Genomic DNA, 24,697 nt, shown 5'->3' with positions numbered 1-24,697 from the left:
TTGAACCTAAAACTATCAGATGACAAACAAGAAAGCCAATAATGATATGTTCGACGACACGAAGTCAGCTCCGAAGTCAAACCGAATTTACAATTAATTGTGCAACTATTTCATTATTATTAATATTGCAATATATCCGTTGACGCTTATAATATTTAATCGATCAACCTGTGTACATAACGGCTCGTTGGTCTAGGGGTATGATTCTCGCTTAGGGTGCGAGAGGTCCCGGGTTCAAATCCCGGACGAGCCCGTTTTTTTTTTTTTTTTATGTAATTGTCGTTATAAATTTTAATTATTTTCCCTATGCGATTGATAAGTTTTTACTCGAAAAAACTCTCTCCTGACTAACAGTGGGTACGATTAAAATAACAATTACGTATTTCCTATTTACTGGTTTCCTTATCTTCGCTGTATCCTTAAGCAAAGCCGTCACTTTCTATAGCCAAAATTCAAAATACTCAAAATATTCAAAAATATATACACGAGTCTCTTTTGACTACATTTGTACTAAATTGTTTATCTGCGCAGAAAATCATGTATATATATGTATATACACTTTTTGCACTAACAATCATTTAACTAATTATGCTTTGAATTAATAATTACCCGACGAATGTCGGGTATAACAAAAATTAAGTTATAAACTTATCGAGTGTTCCCCTCCACGGAAATCTTTAGTAAAAGGCGAAAGATTTATGCGTTATTTGAAGGGGAACAGAAGTATAGATACTGTTGTTACGTTGAAATTTATCGTACGCCAGTGCCCTTTTCGCAAGCGAGAAACGTATCCCCCTGGTGAGAATTTAGTGCATTTACGCCATACTAATTCGTCGAAACATTAAAAACTTTGTCAAGTATTTATTTATTTACTATACTATATACGTTTATTCTTAGAAATTTCCATGAAAGCGTATTGCTTCAAAGTATCTATGTTCTATTTGAAAGATTTTTTTACATATATAAACAGATTCGTTCATGGGAAAATTGTTTGAAATAAAATAATTTCGATCGTTTAATATTTATATAGGGGATAACATACAAAAGTTGTTTTTCCTCGATGTGGATTACAAAAACTAACAAAAGTAATTTAATAAATACATGATAATAAAACAATAATTGAATGGTAACAAAATTACATCTATGGACGATTCATTTGTTCCACTATAGAATGTGTTTCGGAACAGACAGTATAGAACGACAACGGTGAATTACTTGTGAAAAGATAAATCAAAGATATTTCGTTTTCGGAAAAATTACGTCTAAAAATTCGTAACAACCGATTGTACTATATGTACGTTATTATTTTGACAATATTGCGACGGATACTTATTAATACCGGGCTTGTTAATATTTTAGCGGAATTAAAATTTATATCGACGAAGAAATTACCGAAATTGTCGTTCGTCTCGCCGTAAACAAGTTGTTGCTGGGCGAATCACGGAAGCATCGACCAATGTCAATGAATTTTCATAGTTGTTCAAATGCCTGTATACTTTGCTTTTACAGTTATCGTTGAGATTTGTATACTCTTCGGCATACACATATTCTAAAAGTCACCGTTCTATCAAGATCAAACATGACATTGCTAATGCTTGCATGATCGTAAATATAGGAACGATGCAATCTAGGACTCACTGTCCACATTATACCTACATTGTGACGCGTATTAGGAATAGAACTGCCGAGAACTGACGGTAAGCGTCCATGCAGCGTTCGTTTTAAAATAACGTGAACCTGTCTAAGGAACAGTAGCGAACCGTGCGTTACAGCTACAAACGAACGTAGCGATGTAAGATGAAAGCGTCTTCTTGCGGTTGCTTGATCTCGTGTCTTGCCGTTGAATACCGGCATAGATATATCGAAACCTTTGATAAATTACGGTTACGCGACTCTGAGCTTTATAACTTGTATAAAAGAAAATAATGATCAGAAAATTATAAAATAAAAATTATATCTCCATGGGGGGCGTAGCTCAGATGGTAGAGCGCTCGCTTAGCATGCGAGAGGTACCGGGATCGATACCCGGCGCCTCCATTCCAGGATATATATTATTTGCCGAATAATATATTATCTAATTTTATTTTTTATGTATCGAAGCTTTCAAATATTTGAACACCTTATTTTATACATTAATATTTCACCCCACATTTTTGACGAACGATAAGAGACAATTTCACGCAAGTATATTCGCTTTGGCAAGTGAACCCGTCTTACGGCAGTACTCATAGAGGTGGTGATGGTAACTTGATTTCTAATTTCATTCTTCGAGTATCGAACAAAGCGTATTGCCGTGTACAGAGAGATATTTTGGAAACAAATGGCAAAAACGTGTTCCATCGGCTGATCGAGAGACAAGAAAGATTAGTTACTCTGGAAACGATGTAAGAGGAGGACTAGTATTCCGACTACTAGCGAATTATTTCTATAAAAATTCCCCTTTCTTAAATACAATTCCATCTAATCTGCTATTTCGTGTACACAGGAATAAAATAAAAAATGTTAATTCACATGGACGGGAATGTAGCTTAGATACGGTAACGAAAGTTCTTGCGATCCGAGCAATATAAATATTCTTGACGCGAAAAAGCCTTAATAATGCAAATATATTCAATAGCATCTACTACGTTTTCAGCTCGCGAAACAACGAACGGTCATTCCGCCATTGCTGGTCAGGGATGAAAAAGGAAAACGCTCGTACATCGATTCTGACGAGGTATAATTACTTTTTACCGATAGAATGTCGTGAGACGACAACGTTGAACCACGTTTTCGTGCACGTTTCGTGAATTTGCACTGAGAGAATGGAAACGTTAACGTATTGTTGGCGAATGTTTAAGCTCTGAAGAAAATCTCGAGGTTGAAAACCAAGATCGGAGAGACGGAAGCGGAGGCATGAACGACGCGCATCGTCAATCAAAAAGTCAAGCGAGGAAAAAACAAACGCAACCACGTTTCAATCCTTTTCGATTACTTTCACGGATTCGCGTTCTGTTCGTTGGTTAAAGAAACGAACGAAAAATGAACGACGGTGCTCAGAAAGGAGTAAAAGCACAGAAATCGGTAAGTCGTTTCTTTCTCCACGTCGATCGCGCCTTCATCTTGCTTTTTTCTCCTCTTCCACTCTCGTTATCAAACAGTACAAATCTCAACGCCGTAATATCAACTATGTCTCCATCTTGTATTTTCATCGCGTTAAACATCACGAGCTACAGACTTTCAATTTATTCCTATTCGTTTCTATAACGCTACTTTACGATACTATCTTTCGAAACTATCGTAATTTAACTTTCAATCGTGCCGGTTGCAAGAGAACTACCGTGGCTTCCATTTGCCGGTATAGAGATAAAACCTGAATCATTGAAAGATTCGTTAAAAGAATTTCGAAGGTCGTTTAAAATGATAAAAATTTTTATCGTGTGACCGCGCAACTAAGAAACGAAATAAAAAGACGAGGCTTAATTTAACAGGCTACGGCAGGAGCAACTGGTTTGGATGAATCTCACGGTTCGACGAATCGTTCTTCCACGCAACAGGATGCAATTAAGGATTCGCGATCGATCGTGTTGCGGGCCACATCGAGTAAGTAAACTAATTTACACGGAAGTAGCTGTCAATCGTTTATCGCGAAAGGAGAACGTTAGGCTTTTCAAGAAAAGAACGATTACGCGTGAAAGGGAAAATCAGCAGGTGTAAATAGATAATCGAACAAACGTGGTGATAGCGAGATCGAAGTGAAAAGTTTGACGTTGAGCGTTAACTTTGAATTAATCTTAACCATTGATCCAAACAATCGACGAGCTCGGCTAAGAATCAGCCTCGTAAGGGTTCTAAGCACGACGAGGAGTTTAACACTCCGACGAAGGAAACGAGCAAAACGTATCGAGTGATTTGTCTCGTAGTACACCAGTTTATCTTCGCTCGTTTAATATCGAGTGGTTAAATTGTATATACTTTATCCGGCGTGGTAAAATCTATCAGTGATTCGTTCCAACGTACGGTAACAAAAAAATTTCAACGATGCAAAGCAAAGTACGAAATACTTTACTTTTAGCGGGAGCGTTAACTCGCCTTCCGAGGTGGCTGAGCGTACCTTAAAATTAAGCGTGCCCAGCAGGTTGTACGGCCTGTCGAGGAAAAAACACGTATCCGTTGGAAAATCTGAAAGTAAATCAACTTGACCGGTTTAATTTGTTTGCTTAGGTTCGGACGAAGACAAAAGCGTTTCGAAAAAGAAGGATGGGTCTGCGGAGTTGACGCAAAGACTGTCAAGGACCGAGACTGTCAGACAAGATGCCAGAAAATTGAAGACTGCTACGCTTAATCGAATGGGGAAAATGTTTAAGCAGCGCTCCCAAACACCTGTGACCATGGATAAACCATGCCTCGATATCGACAGCGATATCGTAAGCAACTCGACGCTGCAAAAAAATATCGGATAGAAAGGAGCAGATAGAAATTTAACGAAAGGGGAACGGTGAAAAATAATTGGGCAGAAAAGGAGTTACATGTTTGGAAATTTGACGTAAATTCGTACTAGAAAATCGTTCGTTCCTAGTTCCCTATCGAAGACGGGCCTCGACTTTTTTTTAACGAGCCGAATGATCGATTCGAGTGTAACAACGAGACTATTAACACGAGACTCGTCGTCGTAGTTATAAAACTACAAGTACAACAAATACGAAGTAAACGAGCGATTTTCAGAAATAACGTTGCAGTTTACGCGTATAAAAATAGCTATCGTAAAATCAAAGCCGTCGTCTCTACAACTTCCTTAAATCCTCTTTTTTATAACGCACTTCCGATCACAAATATCGCTCATTATGTATTTGTTTATCCGTTAACATATAAAACGATCGAGTGATTTTAAATGATATTTCAAATGTTTTTTCTCAGAATCCGGCTAAAACTATGGAAAGCGAGGACGCAGCAAAAAAAGAGAAGAGCAACTCTTTAGGTAGAATGCTGAAGCTGGTGGATAAAGATGGCTCGCCGAAAAAAATGTTCCATCCTCGAGCTGGCTCTCTGAGCCGCATCCTGCGTCGCAATCCTAACAACGAGGACAACGATGACAAAAAGCATATAGATGAAAACGCACCGGGCATTTTTTCAAGGATGCTGAATCAGTTGAGAGGAAAGTAAAAGAAGAGCCGCAAACTTTTAACATATATTCGTAAAAATATAAGAAATGTAAAAATTCGCGGTAAAAATCGTAAATCACGCCTATCTACGCGGTATTTACGTAGATTTTCGATGTTCAGGACGACCGCAAAGTGGAAATGCCACGCTGGAGCCTAACTTGAAGACACGGGAGAAAATAAGCTCGTTACCTCCAAAAGTGCCATTAAATTCAAGAACGGTTAATTTATCTTCGTCAACGTCCTCTTCATCGCCACAGACGCGAGTCACCGAATCGCCGCAAAAATTGTCAAATTTCGAATATTCGATTTAAGTCGCCGCCTTCGAAGTATCGATACGCGATAAAAAATGATGGTAATTAACGCTTCGTTCGTTATATTACGATTACGCGGTAGTAATTACAATCGACGTTAAACGTTTCTAGATTCGTTGCAGCGTCGTCCTATTTAACTCGTACAGTAACGGAATTCACTTTCGTTCGTATTTTTCAGATACGACGGCGCGTGAAACGAAACGATCGAGTATGGTGCATTTAGAAAAAGGAAGAAAAAAGACGAATTCATTTATCCGTATAATCGTAACACAGAATCGACGAGTAAAAATTTTTGTTCTCGTTCGGTGTTCGAGCTTTAGCGTTATTGAAAATCAATCGGCACGTTGCGAATGCATTATATATTATGGAAATCGTTTCGATACGCGTGAACGTGACTGTAGAATAAAGAAAAGAAAAGAAAACGATAGAACGAAGTTTACTTTACTCGTATTTCAACACGTAGCATTTTTTAGCATATCGGTATTAATTCAGACCGATGTAGACCGAAGTTTTCATTCTTATCTTTGCATCGAAATTACTCGAGCGTGCGTTTATCGCGCATATTCTTTCATCTCGTTACATGTTTAGAACAAGACCAAGATCGTCCGACCAACGAGTCGATCAAAGAATTCCAACACGTTCCAAATTCGTGTAATTTCATCGAAAGAAAATAGCTTTCCCTATCAACGTTCCCATCGATCGAACCTAAATTTCCGAATTCAGGTTCGTATCGGTCTCGGCAGGTCGTTGAATTTTAAGAACAGCTGTGCAAATTTTTTGCTTAGCGACGTAATAACATTCAGCAACGTCCCTTTGTAACTAATACGATTTCAAATTAACGCATCAAAAAATGTTCTCTTTCGGTTTCTCTTTCACAGTCCAAATCGAGGAAATTCCTCCGTTTCCGGTTATCGCTCTAAAGAAAGAGTAACGATAAACGCGACATACTAAGAACAACGACGTCCAAATAGATCGGCAAAGATCGGCAAAGCGAAATTATCTTACGATAATCGGCCCTGCAGTGACCCTCTCGAAAGCACGAAAGCAAGCGCATTTAAAGCATATTTAAGCTTAAAATGAGTTTAAAGAGAGACTTAGAATCGGAAAATCATTTCGGAGAAACGACTTTTATCGTCCACTCGCGGAACGACCATGTATATTTATTGGAAAAACTAAGGAAAGAAAGAAACTTTGGTTTATTGGAAGAACCATATTTATTACGTACGCATATTTCGTCTTTCGTTTTGTTTCTGCGAGACAACCGGTGTCCCTTCGTACTCCGCACGCTGTACCATTTTTTAGATACGGATTAACGCGTTTTGCTGGTAGCATTACGACGAAATTATCGCGAGATAGTTTTACGAATCTCAAAAGAAATCGCACGGGTCGATGATTCGTAAAATCATCCCTAAGGATCGGCTGTTCTGGCAGCTGGTACAAAATTCTATATTTACAAAAGAAAAAACGTAGACCTACGTAGCTTAGGTAATTTCCTTTTTGCGCACGCGAATCTCGCCACTACTGCTTCAAAAGGAAAACGTTATAGCGGCACGTGCTCGATGAAACTCTGCGAATTTTCATATCTAAACATATACTTCGTTCCCACGCAACAAAAGTTTCATATTTCGTACGTTGCTTCGATCAAACTTTTATTTAACCTGTATTCCTTTCTTATTTAACCCCTTGCCTTACGATTTCTTAGTAGCTACTTACGCGAGTCTCAGCTATTCGCTGCCATAATATCGACAACGACGTAATAATGTACAGTTTTATCGAAAATAAATACATTTATCGTTAATTATTAATTAATCGATAACTAATCGTGGAAAATAATTAGTCGATGTCGCGCTAATTAGTAAATAGACGCGACAACGGATTCCAGATTAAAAGTACGAATTGGATCGTGCGTGACTTAAAATGCGATAAGGCAAAGAGTTTAATAGGTTTATGTTATAATATGTATAAAAATACATATTACGACAAAATAGAATTAGTATATTACCAAGGTATACGTTTTTAACCAATATTTCTGTACAAGCAAATCGTTCGTTTCGACGATTTAACGACGAATCACCCATTCAAGAATAAAATATAAATTTACTTGGATGCAGCTGCGTTCTAGAAACGATAAATTCGAAAGAAAGACAACGTTATTACCATGAAAGCCGATACTCGAGCATCGTGTGAATCCTTTAATTCGTTTATAATATCGATTCGTCAATAATAAGTTTAGTTACAACCATAAGGGATCTGTTTTTAGCTTGCCTTTTATGATCTTCGTTCGAAAAGATCGGTTTGTCTGAGAAATTTTAGCGATTCTTTTACAGTTTCGTCTTGAATGGTAACGTAATTTCAATAGACTAGCTATACATCGTCTAACACCTTCGACTTGATCGCGGACACCGTTATTTAAGCACGTTTCATGGTATCTAACGGATCTGTGATTTGTGCGCGCCGTTTAAAAAATATAAACGTACATATATATATATATATCTTTCCATCCTTAATTATCATACTATGTACAGCAGCGATAATGCGCGTTATCGTATCATATTTATTATACAACCGCGTCGTTCTCTTACACCGTACACACTTGGATATTTATCGATCGACTAAAAAGTAATTGGCACGAATCGATGATCGATCGAACATTATTTCTAATTGATCATCCGTGTAAACCAAAACATCTTTCCAACTCACGTGCATAGAATCTTGCATACTCGGCCGACAGTTACGATTTATCACAGAATAACACATTCATTGTATCGAATGACAACGCAATTTTCACACCGGATATCCCTGTGCTCGATCTTCTCAATGGTTAGCCGGTGTCCCTTGACCGATTCTCTACCAACATGTTAAATATATCGAGAAAGATGTTTTCTTCCGACGTAGATTACAATACCATTGGTATCGAGCACCGTAAAAACGAAAATAATTTCAATTCGATTGATGGCCAGTACCGCTCTCCTTTCTTACCTGTCGTGATATGTCTTGGAAATATCGTTACGAGATGTTTCGAAAAACTTACATCTCGTAGCGTCGATCCTCTGATCAATCTCAGTATATAGAAATATTTGACGGGTCTATGAATTTTGTTCCAATGAAATTCTTATTTATTTTCGTCGAGTCGTTCGATAAATTTTGCCCTTTTACAAGTAAATCTATTTAAGTGAAAATATCAATTAGGATAAATAAAAATTAAGTTGCATATTTCTAGAATTCACGCAAGCGCGGTATTTACATTTTGATACTTTTGAAACGGTAAAGCTTGTCCAATTAAACGGACAAAATTTATCCAACGATTTTTCCTTCTTTCTCTCGTACAAAAATAATACGATATAACGCAATATAACAACGAAACGCTAAACGCTTTAGTATGGAGTAATCGAGAGCTTACCACATATACATAGATCGTTCTTACATTACATCGCGACGGTGGTATCTACACATTTGCAAGGACAATGACCGAATTTTTCAATTGCTCGTGCATTATACTCGTTGCAAATATACTGACAACCCGAACGGACGAAACCGATTCACAACTTTTCCGAAGCTGATACAACGAAAGCAATACACCGACATTTAGTTTGAAATTGTTAACAGTAACGAAGCGCGTAATCTTTTTCACAAGCGATACGATATCTCCTTTGAGTCGGAGTGCAAATATATATATATGTACATACATACATACATACATACATATAGCCAATAATCTTTAATAAAAGATTGCGTATAATAATTACTGTACAAGTTAATCAAATTTATTTTTCAAATAATTGCCTAATTAATTTTTAGCACATGTAATGTAATGTAAATGTATTTAGTTTAATACATAGAAATAATTATTACGCTACAGATTTTCCGATATCCTAAGAAAAAACAAAATAACATCCTTTGCTTCGACTTTTATCTTACCATATTTACACGAAGATTGCTCTGTATATCGATAATGTTATCACATTAAAATTTTACCGAAATGTGAAAATTACGATGTTCCCATAAGAAACGAGCCTAATAAGAGAGAGAGAGAGAGAGAGAGAGAGAAACAGACAGAGAGCGAAATTTAACGACAGCATACTTATAAAAATGGGAAAGGTTCGTTTAAACATTGATCGATAAATTTTACTGAAAATTATCCACGATCGTCGTAAATCGACGACATTACGAGCATCCTGTTAAAACTATCCAAGTACTTTTTCAACGAGGAAACCAATTGAAACGCGTTATAGAACCTGCGTCTCACGATCAACAAAATTGCATCGGTTTCCAGATTTAAGGAAAGAAAAGACATATAAATCGTAGAATTATTTCCTATTCCCGTGATCGTATTAACAAGATCCGTCGATCGAAACGTTGAAACTGAAAAACCGATCTAATCGATACTCGACGATTATTCACTTACACGAGAAACATCGATGATACGGTTGATAATATATGCGCGCAAATGTACAGCATAGCGTTATACATATACGATACGTATAGCAAAGAAGTAAGTTCGATGGATTGGAAACTGCAGTTGTCCGATCGATCTCTTCCTTATCGATCTGTTAGCCTATGCGCGTGAGTCTGCTAAATATAAGCGAGTATAGTTATATTTACCACATCTTAGGATATTCGAAGCGACGAAACGTTTGTTACAAAGGAGACAAGCTCGGAATAAGATTCGACTATATACGTACACGTCGGTCTTGTCGCTTTGTAATACTCTAACGCATTTGGCAATCAATTGGCAATTTTCTTAATTATCGATCAACCGATATCGTTGTATAGTACGCGACTTGCGATTCAGGAGCTTCTTGCGCGATTCAAGCGACGCTATTAACGAAATTTAACGAGTCAAAGGTTACAAATGATCGGAACCGATAAAAAGCCTCTTTCGTTACGGTAATGACAAATTTGATAAAAAGAGAAACGAAATTTTACGCTATTACGCTCTTATTCTATGCGACGTAAATCGTAAGATCGTAGAAAACGAGTCTATAATCTGCAACGCGTAACTCGTTAAATTTCCTAATATTTACTAATAAAGCAGCTCGAATGGTAATTCATTTACTCGTTGTTGTTTACAACGGTTCATCGATATTATCAGTCGATAAGTTATCGTGCAAGTTGAATTAAATTATATCATTTTAAACTACTTCCTTACAATTTGTATTCCGTTTAGGCGATAAAGAATTTGGATAGCGTTTAAGCCACAGGCATTTACGCGAAATCGAAAGATAGAGAAACGCGTGCACGCGAAAGATGTAAAACATCGAGGGCACACCGAACGATCGATAAAAGAACATGGAGTCGATCGGACATTTTTCTCTCTGATACGAGTACGATCGCGTGTTTTACGAATCGTTCTACATACGTGCTTAAGCGATATAAAAATGTTTCTCCAAAAATACATATGGGCAGTGAATTTCAATCCCTTTGTCGGTTCTTTTCTTTCCCCGTTACGGGGAAACCATCACGGGGAAATCGTTACGGGGAAGCCATTACGGGGAAATCGTTAACTACGGGGAAAGCAGGTAATCGACTTTCCCGTTGCTCTTAAACATCTAAAAATTTACCGATCACGCCTACCTTTTGCCTCACCTGTAAATAGAAAATTAAGTACACGACTTTGTAGCATCGAGCGAATCCCACTCTAAGTACTCTACCTTTAAACGCGTCGTCGTTCAACGTTTCCTACTTACTCGATCGTTACTGGTAACTAAGGATTTTCTATCGCTAATATCGAAAAATATCGTAAGAATCGTTAAAAAAAGATACGAAATACGTGTATTTGAATTGACGTGTAATGAAAGGTATACGTATATGTATAAAGAAACAGGATAAATAGGTTAGTCTTTGATCAGATGAATTTCGTATAAAACTAGTAATACTTGGCGATCCTTTTAGAAATAAGTAAGTAAATGTACTTGTCACTACGCCTAATGCGTACACATTTCCATTCGGTTCGATGGTAAGTGAAATTAATAACGAGTCATAGATTTGACGTTTTTCCTCGGACGTTTGGCTGTTGATATTCTCTAAATCGTAGCGCTATCAATCGTCTAAATCGTATAAAGTTTTGTTCTTGAAACTCTCGCATAGAAGAGACTTGTTCACAGTTCGATGGTCGTTTGGTTTACCTTCTTTCCTTTTCTTTTCTTTCTTTTTATTCTTTTCATTCTTTTCATTCTTTTCCTTCTTTTCCTTCAACAAATTAGTCTCACATTAATAATAAACGGCACGAGACGTTGACGACGATGTCAAAGAACGAACGATCTACGCTATCGTCGTTTCGAATCGACTGTTAATATGTAAATATGTATATTATACGGATCGTCGAATGATTCTTGTGAAAAGTGATATGATTTCTACGAAGATGCGAGTTTCTTGTTCCCACTGACGTGTCTTTTTCCTATCATGAAAAAAAAAAGGAAATCCTTCTTCTCTCTCGCGTTTCCGACCTTCCCTTTTTTTTTCATTCTAGGTAATGTTTTAGGTTTAATTTGCGTCTCTACTACAGCCCTTGGACGGATAGTTGCCACTCACGATTTGAATCGGCAGTCGTTGTTCGCAGAGCCAATTCTCGTCGGGTTCCCAACAAGTCATATTTCAATTTACAACGTAACTTTAGAATTTTGTTTTAGTGTTGGAGAAACGAGCAAAAGATTCGATGATAGATGCCACGTATTTATCATAGTTTCACGGATCGTCGTAAAGCGTGTGTAGATAAATAATAGTAAAAGTTTATTGATCAACGGAGAATAATTTATACAAGTGGAAACAAACGAAAACGAAAAAAAAAACAAAAAAAAACGAAAAAACAAAATGAGAGAATATCTAAATGTTAAATAAAGGTTCGTTTGAAAATAAGATTGAAAATCCGTAAAAATATTTTGGAAAAATTGATTTTTCGATTATATCTTACGACTCGAACTAAATGACGAATCTACGTGTTTCTATAAAAGCGATAATTACATTAGAGAAAGTTGCGTCTAATTTGTTTAATTATACGCGGAATAAGATAAAAATAAAATTGAATAATAAGCGGAATCCATCTATAAAACGCATAAACGAAAAGAACGTAGGATTTCTCGGTGTTTTCCAGCATTTGTCACTTTTCTTAGGAAAATCGATTTGTTGCGAACCGAACGTCTCGATCGAAACGGTGGCAACCCAATGCGGGATACGCATCTTACAATCCTTAAGATATGCAACCTGGACTTATCTACATCGCGATAGGTACTTTAAACACGAGCATCGATCGCATCGACATGAAAATCGAGGCAGAAACGTTCTCTCGGCGAGACATCGAGATCGAATACGCCAAAATCGTCTAATCGAGTGGAAAATAAAACATCGATTTATATTTACACGGTGAGACAGATCAACGATCGAACGTACGTGGCGATCTGTAAGAATTCGTTACGATGCTACTTCGCCGTACGTTCTCTCGTTGCGAATACTTGTTGCCGAAACATACCGTCTTTGAAACAATCCTTGAAAAATAACACCGTCGTTGCCGCATTTCCTATTCTCTTTTAGTCTACTTTCGATTTAGTATGTTTCGATAAAACGATCCATTTTTAAAGCTATACGTGTACAGCTGCTTTCGATCGAATCTCCTATGCGCGTTACGAATAGATCTCTACGTGTGAAAAATTTCAGAGAATTCCATCGTCGTTCGTTGGAGCGGCCCTTTCAGCGTCCTTGTCCATTTTCGACCTCGGTCGTCGTAATTCGATTCCTCGGCTAGTTGCTTTCAACGTCTTCCAACGTCTTGCCGAAGAAACGAAATTCCTCTTTTCACGTGGCTCGCGAAACGAACGTGTCGAGTACGATCGGACAAAGGTAAACCACATCGTCGTCTACCACGCGAAAAATAGGGATCGCGTTTTCCTTCGCATCGATCGATTAAGACGCATCCATCGCTCCGATGTTTGGACGGTGGTTCGTGAAACATCAGCGACATCGAATCGTTGATACTTTCGCTCGGTCGACCAACGTTCTCACCGTGAAAGTTCGACGTAAACAGGCGATTATTATCCGTTTACGCGATATAAACGGATTTGCCATTCGCGCGAAACATCTTCGACCACGCTTTTACCGAGCAAAGTCGCGAGTCGTCGCTAAAGAAGGAAACACGCATCGTCCTTCTTTTAACGTCCAGCGCTGATTAATCAGATTTCTCCTTTGGAGCACGTTTACAAGCACCGTATGGCTTCGTGCGGTCGCATTACTTTCATAACTATCAACCATCGATCGAAACGAACCGAACGAAAACCATCCGGTCGACGATTATTCTTCGCTTTTACACCCTCGCTTTCGTTACCATCGTCACGCTTTAGACAACACGTTACGTACGTATCATCGTAATACTATTCTTCGTACGGTGCGCTGCACCTCTTCAAAATACCTCTAAAATATCCTCGTGTTCCTGCATGAGACGAGGTATCCGAACATCACATTCCTGATTCCGCTATTCCTTCGTCGTCTGTAAAAATACACGAGAACGAGAATGAAACGTTTGATTAATTTTACTCGATTCCAAACTTAAATGCTTAAATGCTTAAATCGAATAAAAGATCATGCTGTTTGCGATCATAGAAACAAATCGTAAAGCTGTTTAATCGAATAATAAAGCAAATTAATGTAATATCGTGACAGGGGGGAGTGGGCTTTGTTACACAAATGAGAGATAACGTTAGCTCCTTCCATCGCGCTACGTTTCATTACCGATTTATTAGTCACGTACAATTTGCTACAGCGATCGTCCGTAATATCGTTAAATGATGATTATACGTACCAATTATTGGAAATTTGAAAACAGCAAGCTTATTTCTCACCGTTGAACGCTTTGGTCATTGATGGAAAAAATTCTGCTTGTTTGCTAGGTCGACAGATAATTTTACAGTTTCTTCTCCGTAAAAATTTTACGTCGCAACAAATATTTAACTCGTAGACGTTTTAGCGATTCTATTCGCTATTTTTCTCTTTACACGATACAGATCCCCGAGAAAACGTAAAAGATCCGTTCCTTTACGAATAATAAGTCGTTTACGAATAGATTTTTTTTTCTTCAGACTTGAAATCAACTGTTCAACGTTACAAATTATCTGTCTGTCAGCGAAACGTGATAAATTTATATGACGCGCACGAAACGATAATTTCGAACATTGAAAAGAATTTCCATGATTCAACGAATCGAAGAAAATTTCCAAAGCTCGATCGTTGTCGCCATTTTATTTCGCACGAGGTAGCTTTCGTATAATTTTTTTTTATAATTTAAAAGGAAACGGTCCAATGAAACCGATTAAAGCTAATAGGATAAAATCGCGATTACAAATTGAAGAAAAAGATGGCAAGGAATAGCGTCGATCGAAATCAAACTGCGCGAAGAAAGAAGATTAGATTGTCTTTTGTGAATTTGGTGAAACTGTAAAGGAATAAAACAAAACGATTTTGTTGTTTGCTATTCAAGCTCACGATTATTAGAAATCGAAACTATAGCAGATGCAATTTTTTAAAGTCTACGAAATATAAAAAAGATCTCTGGTTACATGCTTTCGCTATGAATTTACGTCGATACATCGACGCTTTCGTATCAACTAGTCTATGATGTTTACTCTTGAAATGGATCGTATATCGATCGACGTCGTTGTTGTCTGTACCTTCGAAACGTACGTGCCACTTTCTATCGATTAGCTTTCATGCCACGTGCATGGGTAAGACTAGTCATCGCATGCAACACGCTGTACAACAAAGAAATAGAAAACAGGTCGAAAATGAAATAAGCGAGGATCGAAATTACCATCGACGCCGGAATCGCAGTTCGAGGGTCACCTTTCCTTTTCATCCTCAGCAGAACTCTTTGTGTTTTCAACGGAGCTTCGATTCTTGCCTGGATTCAAAGGGATTACGAGGTTGGAGAAGGGAAGTGATTCACTACGTACGGATGTGATACGATTTACCAAAAGCAACAAACACTTTTGCACGTGACACAAAACCGAATATATCTTTTCTTTTCCTTTTTTTCTTTTTTTCTTCTTTTTTCTTTTTGTTCTCCAACGTTAAAGAAACCATAAAAGTCAAAACCACTACTACACCGTCACCGTCACCACCACCAAGCCTCTTACGATTCATACCCGAATCGTTAACAATTTCCTTCTTTTTATATCTTGTTTGTCACTAAAATACTATTTATATGCTAATTCGAGCTACCGCTCAAAAGTTTGCGAACGCTTGCTTGCATTCGCTAAAATCTAATTTAATTATAAGATTAAGAACGATCTAATCGTTTGTTAAAGCTGTCGTAGAACATTACGACAGGGTAACGTTAATTAAAAAACTGGTATCTGTAACTTAACTTCTCTGATTACACATTGTTGTTACACGGTTACGCGGTTCTCTTATTTAAACGATTCATTATCCTCGGCTGTATACAAGATAAAGAAGCCTGTTCCAAATTAAATCCTACGCGATATAACGAATATTTTCTTTAGATGCAAGTTGAAACGTACATACTGAACTCGTAATTCGCTTGCACGGCCATAAATATTACTTTTGATCGTTAGTTCGCCATTAAATCATATACTTTAGTAATATTCGTCTATCTATATTAGTAGAAATCGACCGTTCAAGCAGCGTCCACATACTTACGAGCGGCAGCGAACATATTCGTGGCTAATGTAATTTCAGTAATTTCTGACATTAAAAATATTAAAAATCGATGAAAACTCGAGTTCGTAAATTACCGAGATTAAGAGACGAAGAATTACGATGGGAATTTTAAAATTATGGATTCACTTTCTCCCCCAAAGCGCGTATCTCGCACTTTGGTAGATGTTTCGTCCATTGCGAATCACTCATGCACTACTGTTCTCCGTTTGTAACGATTTAACTCACGCAAAAGAGAAAAATGCATCGGTTGTCCAACAAAAAAGTAAAGTAAGAAATATCCAAAGTTACGTTTCAATGAATTTCTCTCCTGCACATTTACTTGTGATACTTTAAGATAAAATGTACCTGAGTTTTTAACATACATATATACCATGTACATATATTAAAAAATCTCGTACTTTTATTCATTATATATATGAAAAAATGTACTCATAAAGTAAATAGCATTTACAAAGGTGAATTATATTTAGGAGATAGGACGAGCAAACTTTTATCATCAACATTCTCGCATTTTTCCCTGATTCGAACATCGTTAACTTAAATTTCCATTCTAAGAAGTAACTCTTTACTTCGCGGATCTTCGAGCATCGTTTCCATTAACGTATAAAATATAACACGAACACGTGGTATACTCGATGCTCGAAGTATATCGTATTGTGGCTAGGGATGTGTGTACGCTTATTCTCCAAATTCTGTTAGGATTCCGAACGCTCTTCGTCATAGAAAATATTTGTAACGCTTTAGAGAGTTGATCTAAACCGACGGTATATACGTATGAATCTTTTTCAGTTGATTCGTAGCTAATGTTCGTAGGCATACGCGAACTTTATTCCAGTCGATTCACAACTGATTTACGTTAATCACGAGTGTCGAAGAGTCGTCAACACGCGCACATCCCTGCTTATCTCGCAAAGAACGAAGCTTCTTCCTCGAATTCGCTAAGATTACTAAATTATGAAACCGAAAAATCGAAACTCACCTTCGAAACCTTGGTTGTCGTGAATCTCCCGTGGTGGTCCTGTCATATCTTGACCTTCCAGCACTGCCAGAAGACACTGATGTATGCAAATGTACTGTTGTTCCGTTTGGACCATCCAAACACGCTCCTTTCTCATTGCCCAGACTATTCCAAAGATATCGACGTACTTCGATACCAAGATCTGTTGAAGTATTCTGTCCAACGTGATGAACGTGCCACTGCGACCAACCCCTGCGCTGCAGTGGACGACGATAGGCCTTTGATCCGGCCTAACTCTCTCTCTGAACGCCCGAACGAATCTGGCTAACGTTTGAGGCGGACTTGGAACACCGAAGTCTGGCCACGTTGTGAAATGGAAGTGCTGAATGACCCTCTTCACGTCTCCCTGTCGAAGAAACGTTTACCTATTTTTCTTTTCCTCCTTTTTTCTCTTTCCCTTTTTTCTATAGGTATTCGTACAGTATCGAAAAGCGTTATTTTTCTAAAAAGAAGCAAACAAAATAGACATTTGACAAAAATAATAACCGACTACGCAAAGCTAAAGAGATAAAGAAAGCAAGATATACGTGTTTTAATCGTCGTTGCGATGATCAAACCGGGTACACGATTACGACATTTTCACGTTACTTGTCCGTAGATTCGGTAACTATATCGATCGCTTAAAAAGTATACGGATGTGTACCTCGATGAAACACATACATCTTGTATTTCTTATTTTTCTTAGGTTTCCGTAGCGGGACTATCATTTTTTAACAAATATTTATTTTATCTCGCAAGGAATCGCCTATATACATGTACGTATAATATCATTTCGTCCTATTTTAACGAGTCGATCGCTTTCGTTTTACAAATTACATATCGTTGTAAAAACATTATCTTTGAGGAACGTGGAACGATAATACGGTCTTGGATAGTCTTTTTATTTTTAGCCTAGATAAGAATCGGCAAGAATATCGCAAAACCTAGAAACGCGTAACTTTGCGTGTTTTCACAAGGATGAAGCAAGCAAGCACGAAGAGTCGAAGATACTAAACAGGCATAATGGTATATCTTTGTAAAAATATACGCGATCCTTTCTTCTTTTCTATTTTCATACGCGATGTGATATAGACAGAATTTTATAGGAATAACAGATGTTTCCTTACTCTGCACAACATGAATTCCGTGATACTCCAATCAGGGTAGTGCGTTTCGTTTAATATCGTGACGCAAATGTCTCCGTAATAAACAGGATGGGTATCCATAGGCCAATAGTGATCACATTTTTCTCTGCCCTTTTCGATACACCTTGTTAACATCACGATGGCTCTGCTGTTACTTTCCCACACCATTCTCCAGAAATCGTCGCGAGTCGAGTGTAAAGGTCCTTGCGTGACGATAAATTCTCTTGGAGAATTGTGACCCTGGTGCACAAAATATACCTATATTACTTCAAATCTTATATTTTCGCTCAACTTTATCGATTTTTCAAAGAGTAACGCTAAGATATACTATCTATTTTTAATATGAAAATACAAGATAGGAAAACGACAAAGATATCGATGAATCCTTAGGCCGGGCGCGATGAGTTTGCTGGTCGTTGAAAAATGAGCCATGATATACCGAAAGTCGACATATCGTTCGTTCTTTGTTTTCATTGCGTTGGTTTCGTTTTATCCACTAGATCCTGAGTCTTTGTTCACTCCAGTCGTAACGTCGCAAGTATCGATATAGCTATTTACAAGCCATCGTGATTTTAAATACAATTTTCATCGATAATCTTCCCAAGCACGCGAATCCTTAAAATTTGAAAATTCCAAATGCGACAGAAAAGTTCAAACTTACGGGAACGTAATTGGCGTTAATATAATCAGAACCCTCTTCGTCGTCTACAGGTTGCAGCTTAAATCTGCTGTGGTCGTAAGGTAAAATATTTGTGAAACGATTCTTTGGCCTGTTGCACGGTAAATCTGCAGCTGTGCACGGTTGATCTCTTCCGACGTGCTTCAGTTCTTCGAATTCTTCCGAAAAACGGAAATCAGAATCCGCCGACATCGTGCGATAATGTTCCGAAAAATCTTCTATCTTAATCGGCCGACTGTAAGGAAGAGATTCAATTATCGCTTATGATCGATTCGCGTTACTTTCGCTTGACAATTTAACGAATAAATTCCATAAATCGAACATGAAACGCTCTTCAAATTAACTCGATCTTTTTTTTTCTTCTCCGATCGAGATACATTACGAAACACTGGAACAAACGGTTTTCGATAGTCCAGATAAATAGTAGTTTTCGTAAAATGTCGAGGATCGTCTTAAGTTTCGTACGCCGCAACTGCTCGATTACAGAATTAGAATTGGCCAGTTTGCCGATATATTTTAACTCGTATCCTCGCTTCCTGCCTTTGTTCTTTCCTTTATCATCGATAAAATTAAATCGAGAAGTCGATCGTTATTACGTGGTACGGTACAAACGATACATATCAATTTGTATTAAGCTCGACAGGACATTATCCCTCTAATTCGCATATAGAAAATATAGAAATTTAAAACGAATCTTTGCTCGTAATTGACGACCGATTTCATCGAAATACCTAAAACTTGCGATCCTACTTGCCTAGTATCGATCACGCTATCCGGCAAAGACAAGTTGTCGGTGGTCCTCGTTTCAGTCGTTTTACGTCCTTGACTTCTTCTTCGCCTCACCAGCAGTCCAATGCCCAATAAGGTCAATAAGAGTACTATCGGAACCGTGACCCCAACTATGATGGCCGTATTGTCCTTATCTGTTTCGAATACGACAAAATATCAATCGAAAACTCTGTTTATCGAATGGTTTCGGTCTAACACGTTAAGTTTATAAGTGCCGTGTATAAGTGCTTATAATTGCACGATGTACGTTTGGTTTTTATCGTGCGGAATTTGAATCGCGTACTACAGAAAATACAATACCATTGTTTCTACGTTTTCGTAATCAAAATATCAAATACGTTAACCATTCTAAAGAGATTTAGAAATGGAAATGGCAAAATCAATATGGCGAAATAGAAGGCGTGTGAATTAACAGAAATTAATAAAAGGTAATAAAGGAACCGCGTCTTATTAATTTAGATTGTTAATTTAGAATTGTAATGGATCGTAAATTTATAATTAATTATTCGTAATAACCTTGTTTATCTCTATTACTTTACCTGCCAGCAGCAATCCTTGAGCAGACATGCGCATGAAATAGCGAGGCATGAATTTAGCGAGCTTCCTATATAGCTATGTTATAACGAGCAGGGTCCCATGGAAAGGACTTTTAATCTAGATGTCGAATTTGAAACAAGACTGTACGCGAGACAAAGTGGAAGAAAAATACGTTCTTAACGAAGGAGGCAAAATGACGTATCCGGAATGCTTGCGAAGCGTAAAGACTGTGTCTTTGACGCGTTGTCGTTCCGTAAATTAAAAGAATCTCCTAACATTCTCACCTGTTTGAATTGGAAAACTGTAACTGGTGTCCGTGAATTTGTCCGGCGCGGTGAACGCTCGAACTTTTACTCTGTACGTGGATCCTGACTTCAATGGCCCGTTACAGTATCCGATCTTGTTGTCGCAATTCTCGCTACCGATCGTGAAATCCTCCACGGAACCGTTTTTGAAAGGATAGTAAGGTTCCATCACCTGCGAATCAAACAAGCATCGAATCGCGTAAACGTCTTGCTAATTCGATCACGTTTATCGTGATTCTGATTTACGAACGCCGGATAGATCGTGGCCAGAGAAATATACCAATACTACAGCGATAACGTTCATAGCGTCAACAAGGACTAACGTTCTAACGGTCTATCTTCTATGGTAGATTTTGAGCCAACGAATCCCGACTACTATCAGGTACTGCAAAAAAGTAAGGAGAGTAGTGCTCCGAAACGAAGTTTAGCAGTTAATCGTAAACGATTCGTCGACATCGGAAACGATCAGGACTTCGGATTCTCAGGGATCGTCGGTATCGCGACAGCAATCACTATCCATAAAGTATCCCTACAGCTACTAGATATAGCTTTCGCGTAAAACTTTAATTTTCAAAGTTCAAAATCGTTTCAACATCGTGTTATTTTACATATCTGAACACGGATAACTACAAAAGTCCCGGAAAGAACATTTAGGTGGAATTTAGGAAGAAGAGACATTTAGGCGGAGACATTACTTGTACGATTCCCCTGTCCACCCTGTATACCGTATAACGATATAATTACACGCCCTATGTAACGACTGACGGCAAAAGAACGATTATTACCTGCGTAATTATTTTTCTTGTGTTCACGATCAAATTTTTTAGAACATCCATAGTATAACTGGAGTAATCGTACGTCAACGTTCATTTATCCGTATTCCATCAAAAAGGAAAAAGACACATTCGACAAACGCACAAACCGAAAGAAAAATGCTTCAACTCCATCGTAAGTAAAACTCGACTATACGTAATATGGGACGTATATCGTGTCAAAGAAAAAAGTTGCATTTTTAGTTGAAATCTTTTTTCACGCGGAAACGTTTAATCTGAGAAACTTTTACGAATGAACTATACTTTTCAGGATTAACGTCGTGTTCGAGATCAGACTTGTTATTAACAACCGCGTTTTTCATCTTATTTACAACGATTATACGACGATTATACGACGATCGCTATCGGTAGAACTCAACTGTCAAATAAAGTCAATTCGCACGATATTTCTTACGATTGTATTTCCCTGATTTCTACGTAGCACAAAGATGCTACCTATTTCATTCCTACGCGTTTCACCATTACAACGTTCGAATATTTCGTTTCGGCGCAATTTGTTTCGGCCTCGTTAACTCTTCGTCTCTTTAACGACAACTAGAAACACGCACGCTCGCCCATCGACTGTTGCACGCCAAGACGCACATACGACACATATACGTATAACACATAATGCAACGATCGCAGAAACGCTAATTGTTTATGCGTGGTCTTGAGTCTACGTATTTCTTGGTCGTTCGCGTTGTTTGTTCGTGATCTTGCAAGCCAACGAGTTGTAACGCGCTGCATTAATTATTTTACATCTCGATTGCAATATCATTCGCCGTGTCGATGACGCATCGCATCTCGTCGTTCGATTTGCAATGAAAAAAGCTTGACGTAACCGACGAGTATATGTCTTCTCGATGGCATTTGCATTTCCTTCTATTACGTTGATATTCGTTTGCGCGGTACTTGGATCGAAGAACCGCGTTAGAAAATGATACGATATTCCTATCGCTTTCGTTTATTATTTACGTCTTTACCGTTTCCAATTGCTTCGTTTAACGTAGAAAAATCGTAGACAAAGCGATTAAAAGCATTTCTAGTTAATTACAGATCGAAGCAATCCGTACGTTCGACCCGAATAAGGTAAATACGTAAGTTAACGACAACGCGTTTGCTCAACGATATTACGGCATATATAATCCGTATTATGTACGATAGTAACCGGCCGTTATTTAGCCTTAGCGTAATTTACTACTGGGCCGAGGGCTCACGATCAAGGGCAGGGTGCTTGACCGATCGTTCGGAAAGTAGATAGCCGGTGGAGTGGAAGACGCCGAGCTACGAGACGTTGATTATACGACTGCTTAGAGGACATAGCTTACAGATGACAAACGAGCAGACGTCGCTTTGCCAAGGAACAGAGACGTTGGATGGTTGTCCAAAGGATCTGACCACGGACCAGTCGAATACGGAGCTCTAAACTGTTGGAATTTATATTCGTGTACGTACAAAATACGCAACTTATTAATTAGGTCGTTACTTTGGTCACCGTTCGATAATTCGTTTCCACAGAAATTATTATAGACTTTCGAACGTCGATTCGACGAAACCTAACGGAATAATATCTGTACCTAGAATAGAGATATTCTTAAATATCGGAAAATTACTCGAATATTCTTACCTGATACGGTGGCCAGATGCTGTACGCCTGGACGTCTCTCCAGCTGGGCATTTCCAAACCAGAGGCGTTCTTGCTGTCATCTTCAGCCACGATGATCGTGTAAGACGTAACCGCACCGTTCTGCTCGCTGAAATAGTTCTTTCGGAACCGTATTTGTATCGTGGTACTGCTCCTGCAAACTTCGGTTGGCACTACTTGGGTGGACGGTTTCGGCGGTGCCAGAATCGGCATTTTCTGCTTCCACACCGCTTCGGGACCAAAGCCGATCCTCGTTTGCGCTTGAATCCGAAAGATGTACGTTTTTCCAGGTATGAGAGACTTAACGATGCCGCGATATTCGTTTGGCCTGAAGTCCTGCATTTGAGTATGAGTCGAACCCTAATGACAGTAATAAGAAACAACGTGTTAATTTAATTCGATCGCTATTCTTCGCGCGAGCTAATTAAAATACTGTTTTAAAATGCCGCATCTAATTTCAATCGAATCTTGTTTCCTTCGTTTCCTTTTTAAATTTTAAATATTACCAGACGTTCTCGTTTATGTGCGCCATATGTCGAACGCGTGGTGGGGAAAGTGCGTGAATCACGATTAACTCGATGCTAATACTCGTTCTTGTGTAATGTAAATTACCCGAAACGCCACGTTCTCGCGAATCCTACTTCGCAGTTGCGACAAAGTAAATCTTCGTTTTGTTACAGTTGCTTTATTTTGATTTATCCGATAATAGAAATTTATAACGTGCAAGGTAGTTTTTGCCCGGTGGTTCGATCAAACTAATCGAAAGATAGAGTGGAGATGTAAGAGTAGACGATAATTAATTCCGTTATTCGTAAATCCTTTGACACTTACATTTACGATTAGCACATTTAGCGTAGGTATATCGTAATTATAAAAGAAAATTGGTAATTATCGACTACTCGTATTATAAGAAAAATGGAATTATTATGTCTATATCTTAGGAAAAAGCGTCCGATGACTTGTTCCCGCCTACTAAATTTTAATTATCGGATCAATTATATTATAATAAAGTTCTTTTTCTATCTTTCACTGTTTCGCAGTTACAATTTGTCCCGTTCGTACGAGGCATCCTACATACGGATAATAAGCGCGGTATACGATGTTTCACGATCTATTTACCATTTGTTGACGCAAAGCACGCGTAGTATCGACGCTAGAGCGTATCGTTAAAATATTTATATCGATAACAAAAATATGCTTACCTCCAGCCCATACGTGATCGTATATTTTCTAATGATTCCATTTTGTTCCTGACTAGGTAACGACCACTCGAAACTAATGTCGCTAGGCTGAATATCCGTAGGATGAAACTTTTCCACCTTGCCAGGATAAGATTCGCTCGTTGTAAAACTTGCGCTCACAGGATTCGATATTCTCAAATAAGAGGACGCCGTACCGGAACGTACTACCAACGTAAAAGTATAATTTCTGTGCGGCTTCAAATCGGAGATGGTTATTAAATTGGTGCTCGTCACATTTTGAATATAATTTTCCTCCGTGTTTATATATTGAACTTCGAAAGCGTCGTACTGTCCACGCGGAATATCCCAGGTTAACGTAATTCTTGTATCATTCACCTCTATCGCTTGAATGGATGTGACTGGTTCGGGATCTGAAAATAGATTTCGCCAAGTTACCAACAAAAGCAACCATGTTTGTCAGTAATTTACCCAT

At 38.2% G+C, this 24,697-nt stretch overlaps 2 protein-coding genes and 3 non-coding genes across 8 annotated transcripts in view; 3 read left to right on the top strand and 2 right to left on the bottom strand.

Annotated features, from left to right (window-relative positions):
* Window positions 1-181: 181 nt before the first annotated feature.
* Window positions 182-253, top strand: Trnap-agg (transfer RNA proline (anticodon AGG)). The gene has a single exon. It is a non-coding gene; the product is annotated as a tRNA-Pro (tRNA).
* A 352-nt stretch (window positions 254-605) lies between these two features.
* Window positions 606-727, bottom strand: LOC132916142 (U5 spliceosomal RNA). Its single transcript, XR_009660025.1, has one exon. It is a non-coding gene; the product is annotated as a U5 spliceosomal RNA (small nuclear RNA).
* A 1,237-nt stretch (window positions 728-1,964) lies between these two features.
* Trnaa-agc (transfer RNA alanine (anticodon AGC)) lies at window positions 1,965-2,037 on the top strand. Its single transcript has one exon. It is a non-coding gene; the product is annotated as a tRNA-Ala (tRNA).
* Window positions 2,038-3,021: 984 nt separating this feature from the next.
* LOC132914522 (uncharacterized) lies at window positions 3,022-5,605 on the top strand. Its single transcript, XM_060973707.1, has 4 exons — window positions 3,022-3,063; window positions 3,471-3,582; window positions 4,204-4,431; window positions 4,862-5,605. The coding sequence occupies exons 1-4, from the start codon at window positions 3,022-3,024 to the stop codon at window positions 5,140-5,142; spliced, it is 663 nt and encodes a 220-aa protein (XP_060829690.1). The 3' UTR covers window positions 5,143-5,605.
* A 4,414-nt stretch (window positions 5,606-10,019) lies between these two features.
* Window positions 10,020-24,697, bottom strand: part of LOC132910670 (tyrosine-protein phosphatase 10D) — a 51,452-nt gene continuing 36,774 nt past the window's right edge. The window contains exons 11-20 of one of the 4 annotated variants that reach the window (XM_060966522.1): window positions 24,226-24,635; window positions 23,006-23,383; window positions 20,546-20,738; window positions 20,264-20,278; window positions 19,690-19,858; window positions 18,918-19,170; window positions 18,239-18,496; window positions 17,094-17,478; window positions 15,246-15,335; window positions 10,020-13,928 (exon numbers count right to left, since the gene is read on the bottom strand). In XM_060966522.1, coding sequence (XP_060822505.1) covers window positions 15,274-15,335; window positions 17,094-17,478; window positions 18,239-18,496; window positions 18,918-19,170; window positions 19,690-19,858; window positions 20,264-20,278; window positions 20,546-20,738; window positions 23,006-23,383; window positions 24,226-24,635 — 2,123 coding nt within the window. In that variant the 3' untranslated portion in view covers window positions 10,020-13,928; window positions 15,246-15,273. The remainder of the gene's footprint in view (window positions 13,929-15,245; window positions 15,336-17,093; window positions 17,479-18,238; window positions 18,497-18,917; window positions 19,171-19,689; window positions 19,859-20,263; window positions 20,279-20,545; window positions 20,739-23,005; window positions 23,384-24,225; window positions 24,636-24,697) is intronic. The other 3 variants (XM_060966541.1, XM_060966531.1, XM_060966549.1) reach the window with 3 other exon arrangements.

This window comes from Bombus pascuorum, chromosome 1, assembly GCF_905332965.1.
Source record: "Bombus pascuorum chromosome 1, iyBomPasc1.1, whole genome shotgun sequence".
Lineage (NCBI taxonomy): Eukaryota > Metazoa > Arthropoda > Insecta > Hymenoptera > Apidae > Bombus > Bombus pascuorum.
Note: the sequence above shows the minus strand (reverse complement) of the source record. Positions and strands in the feature narration are given on the sequence as shown.